Below are 9,904 nucleotides of genomic sequence, written 5' to 3'. Positions count from 1 at the left end.
CAGTGCAACCCCTGGTCTCCTCTCCTCCCCAGCAGACTCTCTGCCCCAAAGCCATGGGGTCCAGGTCACGAGTCTCCACCTCAGCAGCTGGACCTCCAGGTGAAGGGCTCCTGGAACGTGGTACTCTAAAAAGATGCTAGAAGTACTTGCTCCAAAATGCCATTATGTGAGTGGCAGCAGCACAGCCGGGTCAGGAGAAGGTTCCACAGCATGCCTGTCTGCTTTCTGTCTTCGCTTTATTTTCTGGTAGCACTGCAGTGTCTTTCCCTGTTTCTCCACCTGTCTCTGGTGCTCTTGCTATATGGGGTTGGAATGGGAATGTGGGTCAGTTTTTGTTCTGACAACAACTCAGGGGGTCTTGCCCCAGAGCTGTGTTCATGGAAACCAGATTCCCAACTGCATTTTAAACTGTGATGAACTGTTTTTCTCAGCTGGTAGAAAGAGAGAATGAGCAGAAACATCCCTCCATCAGGGAGGGGGTTTTCCATGAGAAACAGCATGTTTATTTTTCTCAGAGATGTCTGCCCTAACTTGTCACTGTCCTTTCCTCCTTGCACAGGTCCTCATGCCCACAGTCAGCCAATGTCCAACAGCAGCTCCATCACCCAGTTCCTCCTCCTGCCATTCACAGACACACGGGAGCTGCAGCTCTTGCACTTCTGGCTCTTCCTGGGCATCTACCTGGCTGCCCTCCTGGGCAACGGCCTCATCATCACCACCATAGCCTGGGACCAGCACCTCCACACCCCCATGTACTTCTTCCTGCTCAACCTCGCCCTCCTTGACCTGGGTGCCATCTCCACCATTGTCCCCAAGTCCATGGCCAACTCTCTGTGGGATACCAGGGTCATTTCCTATACAGGATGTGCTTCACAACTCTTTCTGTTTGGCTTTTTAGCTTCAGCAGAATATTTTCTTCTCACCATCATGTCGTACGACCGCTACGTTGCCATCTGCAAACCCCTGCACTACGGGACCCTCCTGGGCAGCAGAGCTTGTGTCCACATGGCAGCAGCTGCCTGGGCCACTGGGTTTCTCACTGCTCTGCTGCACACGGCCAATACATTTTCACTGCCCCTGTGCAAGGGCAATGCCCTGGGCCAGTTCTTCTGTGAAATCCCCCAGATCCTCAAGCTCTCCTGCTCACACTCCTACCTCAGGGAATTTGGGCTTCTTGTGGTTTTTATATTAGTAGTATTTGGGTGTTTTGTGTTCATTGTGGTGTCCTATGTGCAGATCTTGAGGGCCGTGCTGAGGATCCCCTCTGAGCAGGGATGGCACAAAGCCTTTTCCACCTGCCTCCCTCACCTGGCTGTGCTCTCCCTGTTCCTCAGCACTGCCACATTTGCTGACCTGAAACCCGCATCCATTTCCTCCCCATCCCTGGACCTGGTGGTGTCTGTTCTGTACTCAGTGGTTCCTCCAGCAGTGAACCCCCTCATCTACAGCATGAGGAACCAGGAGCTCAAGGATGCCCTGTGCAAACTCATATCCCTCTGTTTTCTGAAGCAATAAACTGCTTATCTGCTTCTACTTAGCAGTTTTAATGCAACTAGTTACAGGTCCAGCTCGTCATTTGTATTTTCTGTTGTTGATGGTGGTTTTTTATTGTAATAATTTTGTCATCCTCTTTCTAAATCGATGTCTGCTTTTCTTTTACAACCACTGGCTATGTAAATGAGGAGCCATGATCTGTGTTTATTTTAACAAAGTAAAGGGTTCTTTAGTGACTTGTTTTTCATTATATCCTTCCTGCAAGGCCTTTTGGAGCTGCAAGGACAGTTTCTGTGTATATGGGTGGCGGTAAAAGAGTCCATCCTGGCAGCCCTGCCAGCGAGCACCAGTGCTTGGTTTTCCAGAGCTATTCTGGTTCCACTCCACACTCTCCTTCTCATCCCTGGTGTTGGTGCAAGGCCTGAGTGCTCTGGCAGCTTGGTCACCGTCCTGCTGTGTGTCAGTGCTGTGGGCGCAGGCAGGGACAGGCAATGGGCACTGCTGTGACAACGCTGGCCTCACAACAGCCTCTTCAGAGTGAAAGGTGATCTCCTATGGGCAGGGCCTGAAGGTTTAAGTCTTCTTACAAAGATTCTCTCAAGAACATGTCCAAGAAAGTGACCCACAGATGAAACACCATAGTACATCTGAACAGTGTGTGTGTGCAGGGCTGGCACACAGCAGTGTCCTCTCACAGCCAGGCTCCTGCCAGAGACCTGCAGGACCAGCAGAGCAGGGGCTGGGCTGTGCCCAGGTTTACTGGACACCCTGGGAAAGCTGCACCAAGGGCATCAGCATGGACTGGCCCCTCACAACCACCATTTCCAGCCCTGGCCTCAAACACCACTCAGAGCTCTTTGTCCCTCTACAGACAGACACTAAAAGAGTAGTCCAGCAGACCATGTTTGCATTGTAGTGATGAGATATAAGCATGCACATCGTGTACGTGAGGTGACATGAACCTGAGTGAGCACAAACGCCGTCAGTTATTCCTTGGGGCTTGTGGGGCAGACAGTTTATTAAGGTCACACCATTTTGGGACTAATATCCCATAGGAAGCTACCAGAATGCAGCACTGGGATATGCTTCCTTGAACCAATGTCCATTGCTAATGATGAGAGACATCAAAGATGAGTGCAGAACATGGTAACACACCACGGGGTTGAGGTGCCTCCCAGCCTTTGGGAAGAGGAAGAGAAGGCCAGAGAGACACCGTGACTCCTGCCTCTATGTGTAAAAGGGAAACTGTCTGTCCCTGAATATCTAAATGTGTTTTAAGATTCCATGAGGCCAGCTCAGATGTGGACATCTGACTGTGTGTGACTCCAGGGACAAACCCCAGTGGCACAGTGAGATTCATCTCAGCTCCCTTGGACAGGCTCATTGCAAGTGTCCTTATTTGCTCCACCACCTTTACCATCTCCATCACATGCTGTTCTACACAGTCCTACACCTGCCCCTCTTTCCCTGTGGGAAGTTCTGGATCGTGGTCTCAGAAGTGCCAGAGTGATCAGAGAGGTTCAGAGGTCCCTCAGAAAGGCAGACGTCAAACCCATCTTCAGGAATGGCAGGAAGGAGAACTGGGAGAAAGACAGGATGCTCAGCCTACGTCTGTCCCCAGGTGGGTGACAGGTTACATTATTCTGCAGGCAACTCCAGGCATTTGAAGGACAAGGAAGGAATTGCTGAACCCAAATGGGCAGGGGAAAGAAGGGCATGTTGAGTACATGGAGTTTTGCAAGGCTCCAGACATGGTCTCCTGTGGTGCCTTAGAGCAGATTGGTGAGATCTGGGATGCAGATGTGGATGTTGTGATGGGTGGGGAATTGGCAGCATGACCAAACTCAAACATCATCAGTGGCACAAAGTCCTGTGTTCAGCCAGTTTCTTGTGGCATCCATCAGTAATGAGTACTTGGGCCAACACTGTTGAACGGCTTTGTTCTGCCTCTTCATTATGTCATGGACGACATTTAAAGCTCCTTTGTGGATGATGCAAAGCTGGGCAGAAGACTAGAACAACATCACCTGGTGCACCCTGCCTTGAGCAGGAGAGGGAGACAAGATGATGTTCAGGGCTCTCTTCACACCTGAGTTATTCTATGGTTCAATGAATCTTTACCTTGGAGAGACGTTTGAAGACAGAAGATGTAGTCCTTACCAGTTAAAAGAATGAATCCTGCCTACAATCGCTAACCTAAAATATGTAAATCCTCTTAGTTTTGGTCAGTCTGCTGCTCTAACAAAGATAAAAGTGACGTTTAAAACACCTAATCACAACCTGCAAAGAATACTGTCCTTGCAGCGCAGACACTCTGCAGCCTGCACAATTAGCTGTGTCTTGTTTTAACATCTGTCTCAAGACAGTTACATAAAGTGTCCTTTAGCTGAGCTTTGCTCCTTTTACGCTCATTCTAATACTAAAACACACATCCCCAGGACGGGAGCCCCAGGCTCAGCCCGGGACCCTCTCTCAACAAGCATGTGTATTGGTATCACAGTATCACAGTATCACAGTATCACAGTATCACAGTATCACAGTATGTTTGGGATTGGAAGGGACCTCAAAAGATCATCTAGTCCAATCCCCCTGCTGGAGCAGGAACGCCCAGGTGAGGTGGCATAGGAACATGTCCAGGCGAGTTGGAATGTCTGCAGAGAAGAAGACTCCACAACCCCCTGGGCAGCCTGTTCCAGGCTCTGTCACCCTCACTGAGAAGTTGTTTTTTCTCAAATTTAAGTGGAACCTCTTGTGTTCCAGCTTGATCCCATTACCCCTTGTCCTATCATTGTTTGCCACCGAGAAGAGCCTGGCTCCATCCTCATGGCACTCACCCTTTATATATTTATAAACATTAATAAGGTCACCCCTCAGTCTCCTCTTCTCCAAACTAAAGAGACCCAGCTCCCTCAGCCTTTCCTCACACGGGAGATGCTCCACTCCCTTCCTCATCTTTGTTGCCCTACGCTGGACTCTCTCCAGCAGTTCCCTGTCCTGCTGGAACTGAGGGGCCACAACTGGACACAAGATTCCAGGTGTGGTCTCCCCAGGGCGGAGTAGAGGGGAAGGAGAACCTCTCTGACCTACTGACCACCCCCCTTCTAATACACCCCAGGTCCCATTGGCTTCCTGGCCACAAGGGCCCAGTGCTGGCTCATGGTCACCCTGTTGTCCACCAGGATCCCCAGGTCCCTTTCCCCTACACTGCTCTCTAATATGTAATTTCCCAACCTACACTGGAACCTGGGGTTGTTCCAGCCCAGATGCAGGACTCTGCACTTGCCCTTGTTAAATTTCATCGGGTTATTCCCCGCCCAACTCTCCAGCCTGTCCAGGTCTCTGATGGCAGCACAGCCTCTGGCGTGTCAGCCACTCCTCCCAGCTTAGTGTAATCAGCAAACTTGCTGATAGTGCACTCTATTCCCTTGTCTAAATCGTTAATGAATATCTTGAATAATACTATATATATAAGTAGTAGTGTATTATTATTTTTTTAATTGTCTTATTAATTTTATTTTCGTAGCCCACGAGCTTTTCTCTTCCCTTTCATTTCTCTCCCTTGGCCCAGTTGGCGACTAGGGGCAAGATGTGAGCAGCTGTCATGGTCTCAGTTGGTGGTTGTGGTAAAACCATGACAAGAAAGGGCAGTAGTAGCTTCAGAAATCTTGAAAATCACTTCCTAAGATGATGGGAAGAGGGAAACAGCATGAGGAAATAAAACCATCAGAAACTGCAGCTCTGGAGGTCCAAAGTGGAGCTCAGGATCAAGAAATGTCATTCTGAGCGCAGTGCTGTGGTCATTCAGGACTCTGGATCAGTCATGACTTTGTGTTTGAAGGAACAGCTGGTGATGATGGAGAGACAGCAGCACAGGTGAGGACACATTGGGCTGAGAACAAGGTGGGGATGAGCATGGGGTGTCTGCAGCCTGTGGGGAAACAGCCACAGGCCTGGGACAGTGCAGGATGGACCATGGTGGACATGGCCAAGGGCGCTGGCAAGGCTGGATGTCCCTGCAAGAGCCAAGGTCTTTGTCCCCTTGGCTATGGCTGATGTCCCTGCCAGCGAGGCCTAAGAGGAGACACATGGTTGTCATGGCCATGGCTCCCCATTGCCTCCTTGCACCCCCAGGGAGTGTCACAGCATTGTCCTGCACTGGGCATCGCACTCCCCACAGCCCCAGGAAGAGCCCTGAGCCACACGTGAGGGACAGGATCTCCCTTCCAGGGGCAGGGGCTCAAGGCTTGGCCATTGTCCTTCATCAGACAAACCAAGGGCTTTCTCAGCATCAGAGCTGCTGCACTTTGCCTGTGCCTGATGCAATCACTGCCTCCAATTATCTGCTCTAACGAGTCCCTGGGAGGCTTTGTCAGTAACAGCCCTCAGTGGGGCCCATTAATGCTTCAAGGTACTTTGGAGTTTGTTCTGGCTTGGACTTCTTGAGCAGATTCTTCATTGTGTGCTTGGTATCTGAGGTTCATGGACTCAGCACCAAATATGCCACGGGGCTCATTAAAACACAGAAAGCCCTAACGATCAATGTTTCTTTCCGTAATTTTCTTCAGATCTTCCAGAGTTGTAGAACTAACTGCAGAGGTTTCAATGGGACACTTGCTGATGAAGGTTTCAAAGAAGATTTAATGAAGGAGGTTTTTTCTTTCCAGGGTGTTTTCCGTCATTTTCCACTGTATAGAAGAAGTGACAGCAGCATTCTACACTGGACATTGATCCCGAGGGTCTCCTGAAGACATCTGGACAGGCAGGAGAACAGTCCTTGAGGCTGGACACTGTATGGGCAACCTGGCTCCTCACCCCACCCCCAGTCTGCCGGTTCCCTCATTGCCCCCCAGAGATTGCATCACTTTTCCTCCATCAGACTTCTCCACTGAGCTCTGCAGGAGATGCTGCAGCTCCTGTGCACCAGCTCCACCTGCTCTCCTGTGCAAACACTGCACAGTTCAATCAACAGCAAAACACTTTCCTCAGCTGTGTGTGTAAGTGGATCTGGTGAGGTCCAGCATCCACAAGGGACACCCACACAAGAACTGCTTTAGACAGAGAGACAGGAGAGCATAGAAATAAACACAATGAACGTGTTGACTGCCATGTCAATTAGAGCTCTGAAGAACGGGGCAAGTTTGTAACTCCCTGAAGCTCAAAGCAGAAACCAGACAGTTGAGAGGCCACTGAATGACCAAAGAGCAAGTGGAGGAGAAACCTGAGAGCACTGGGAAGGGCAAACGTCCAGACAGGGCTGGAAAGTTGTCCTTGGACAGGGACATTGAATCAGGAGAGGTGGGAACTCCTGAATGACGAGGGAGATGAAATCAGAGAGTGCTGGTAATAGAAGTACAGGGGAAGACCAATATTTCTTCTCCTTCCCTTGCTAAACTTCCCCATAATTCCCTTTTTGGCTTTTTTCTTTTAAATTTTAATATGTTGAAAAAACAACAAAACAAAAATCTCCAATCAAAGAAAATAACGAACCAAACAAAATAAACAAAAACACCCACAAAACCAAAGCAAAACAAAACCCAAACCAACCAACCAAGAACAACAACCAAAACCAAAACCCAAACCAACCAACGAACCAACCAAACAAAAATCCCAAAATGAAAAAACAACAACAAAAAAGTGGACATTTCCAGGCAGACATCAGTCATCACTTGTCTCACCATAAACAGCCAGGGCCATTTTAGAGCCCCCCTCAGTGTACCTGAGGTGCTGGCCTGGGACTGGCATCTCTCACACAGGACCTGGGGAGACCAGAGCACCGTGCAGTGCAGGTGGAGCCTGGGCAGGGGTTCCCGGGGCATCTACACTGGCACCAGGTGTTTGTGTCCCTGGAGCTGAAGACATTTGTGTCCTAAATCCATGCCCAGTTCTGGAGAACTCTTCCCTTTCCAAAGAAAAGAGACTCCCCTGCAAAGACTTTATAATTAATTAATTAATTAATTAATTAATAAGCAAATAAATAAATAAATAAATAAATAAATAGGTAAATAAGTAAATAAATAAATAAGTAAATAAGTAAGTAAATACATAAATAAGCAAATAAATAGTATGTGAATAAGTAAGTAAACAAGTAACTAGATAAGTAAAGAACTAAATAAGTAAAAAAATAAATAGATAAACACATAAAAATACATAAATAAATAAATACATACATGAATATGGAGAGAGAAAGAGAAAGAGAGACAGAAAGAGAGAGAGAAAGAGAGAGAAAGAGAAAGAAAGAAAGATAGAGAAAGAAAGAAAGAAATGAAGGAAGGAAGAAAGAAAGAAAGAAGGAAAGAAAGAAAGAACGTTGACACCTTCCTTTGCTTTGGATCTTTGTCTTCAGTTCTTATTTTAACTTTCATTGACATCAACTGACATCTGATGGCCCTAAAAGCATGAAGCCAAGATCACGTTGTGTCTTGCACAGCGCCCCATGCCCTCTGAACCTGCCCTGCCCAGGACTCCTCACACGTTGCCCAGAGCGAGTCACACTGAGGTGTTGGCTGGTTCCCTGGCTGGGATGGTGGTTTAGATGGTCACCTACAGCACAGGTGGGTCCTGCCCCATCATCGCCTGCTCTGCTCCAGTCTGAAACAGAGCCCAACATCACAATGGGATCATGAGAGAACTGAAGTTGAAGGGACCTCAGGAGTCTGCAGTCCAACCCGTCACCAACTGGGTCACACCAAGGTGTTCAAGCCTTGATTCAATCAGAGCTTTAGCAGGACTAGAGAAGTGATCACCCCTTTGTACTGGGCACTGGTGAGGCTGCACCTTGAATCCTGGGGTCAGTTTGAGGCTCCTCATGGCAAGGAAGACATTGAGGTGCTGGAGAGAGTTCAGAGGAGGTGACAAGGCTGGTGAAGGGTCTGGAGCACCAGTCTCACGAGGAGCGGTTGAGGGAGCTGGGGCTGTTCAGCCTGGAGAACAGGAGGCTGAGGGGAGACCTGATTACTTTTTACAGCTGCCTGAAGGGAGGTTTTGTCATGGAGGGTTTTTGGTGTCTTCTCCCAAGTAACAAGTCATAGGACAAGAGGAAATGGCCTCAAGTTGCACACGGGAAGGTTTAGATTGGATATTAGGAAGAAATTCTTCATGGAAAGGGTTTTGAAGCAATGGAGCAGACTGCCCAGTGAGGTTGTGGAGTCCCCATCACTGAAGGCGTTTAAAACACAGATAGATGGGGCTCTTAGGACATGGTTTAGTGCCAGATTTAGGTTATGGTTGGACTCGATGATCGTAATGGTCTCTTCCAACCACAATTATTCTATGATTCCATGATAAGTCATGTTTGCTATTTTCTTTCTCAGAGGACCATGCAGCCTCCCTGAGAGCCAGGACTTTTCTGAGGTGTTTGGGAGACGTCTCACGGTCACACCAGCCAGTTCCACCAGCCCCTGTCTGTCCCTTCCCAGACCAAACCTCTTCTCCATATCCCAACCTTCCAGGCGAGTTTCTGGGACACAGCAAATGCTGTCCAGGTCCTCTGGGCTGTTCAGAGAGAGCAGCTTGACAACATGGTGATGGGCTCTCTGTGCACCTCAAAGCTTTCCTGACCATTTTTCTCAATGTCCCGCTTGTACCCAACCTTTCTGGTCCTTGAGCTGTACATGAGGGGGTTGAGCAGGGATGTGGGGATGGAGTAGAAAAAAGACTTTGTCAAACTGTATTGGGAGGGTTGTTCTGGGCATCCCACAGTCCAGGATGAGGCTGCTGGAGTAACCAGTGGCATTGGTGAGAGGTCCAGGAGGAGAAGGCCTTGTGCCTGTCTACACTGAGACAGAGAGCAGTGATGCATTCATGGGATGCCCATGTGAACAGGAAGGGGACAAATGGCTCTAAAATGCCTTCCAGCCAGTTCTTTACCCATCGCACATACACCATCCAGGCCAGGAGCTGCAGCTTCTCCAGGAGATGCTGTGGGACACGGTGTCAAAGGCTTCACTGCAGTCTAAGGACACAACACCCACAGCCCGTGTGGCGCATTCACTGCCCACGACAGACTTTCCCTCATCTGCTCAGCGGTCACCTTGTCACAGAAGGAGATCAGGCTGGTCAAGCAGGACCTGCCTTTCATCAAGCCATGCTGATTGGGACCGATTGCTCGTCTGTGTGTGTGACCTCACAGTCCTTTGCCAGCCATGTTCCTGCTGTTGGCCAATCCCCTGCAGAGGCAGAAGTGACCTCACAGTGCCCTCTACAGCCATTGGTTCCTACTGGACTATGAGTTCCTGAGACACAAGTGACCACATGGCATAGTACCCACCATCACTCTCCTGTTCAGTGTCCAGCACCTCTGGGGGAAGAACCTTGTTTTCATGTCCAACCTAAACCTCCCTTGACACATCTTCCTGCCATTACCTTGGGCTCCTTCACTAGTCACCAGAGAGAAGAGATCAGTGCCTTCCCC

General features: G+C 49.0%; 1 protein-coding gene across 1 annotated transcript; it reads left to right on the top strand.

Moving 5' to 3' along the window:
- Positions 1–582: 582 nt before the first annotated feature.
- LOC308052323 (olfactory receptor 14A16-like) lies at positions 583–1,515 on the top strand (the record flags this gene model as incomplete). Its single annotated transcript, XM_080364413.1, has 1 exon — positions 583–1,515. The coding sequence occupies one exon, from the start codon at positions 583–585 to the stop codon at positions 1,513–1,515; it is 933 nt and encodes a 310-aa protein (XP_080220539.1).
- Positions 1,516–9,904: the final 8,389 nt, after the last annotated feature.

The sequence above is a fragment of the Nesoenas mayeri genome, assembly GCF_963082525.1.
Source record: "Nesoenas mayeri genome assembly, contig: SCAFFOLD_40, whole genome shotgun sequence".
Taxonomy (NCBI): Eukaryota; Metazoa; Chordata; class Aves; order Columbiformes; family Columbidae; genus Nesoenas; species Nesoenas mayeri.
The sequence above is the reverse complement of the archived record's forward strand: the minus strand, read 5'-3'. Positions and strand labels throughout refer to the sequence as shown.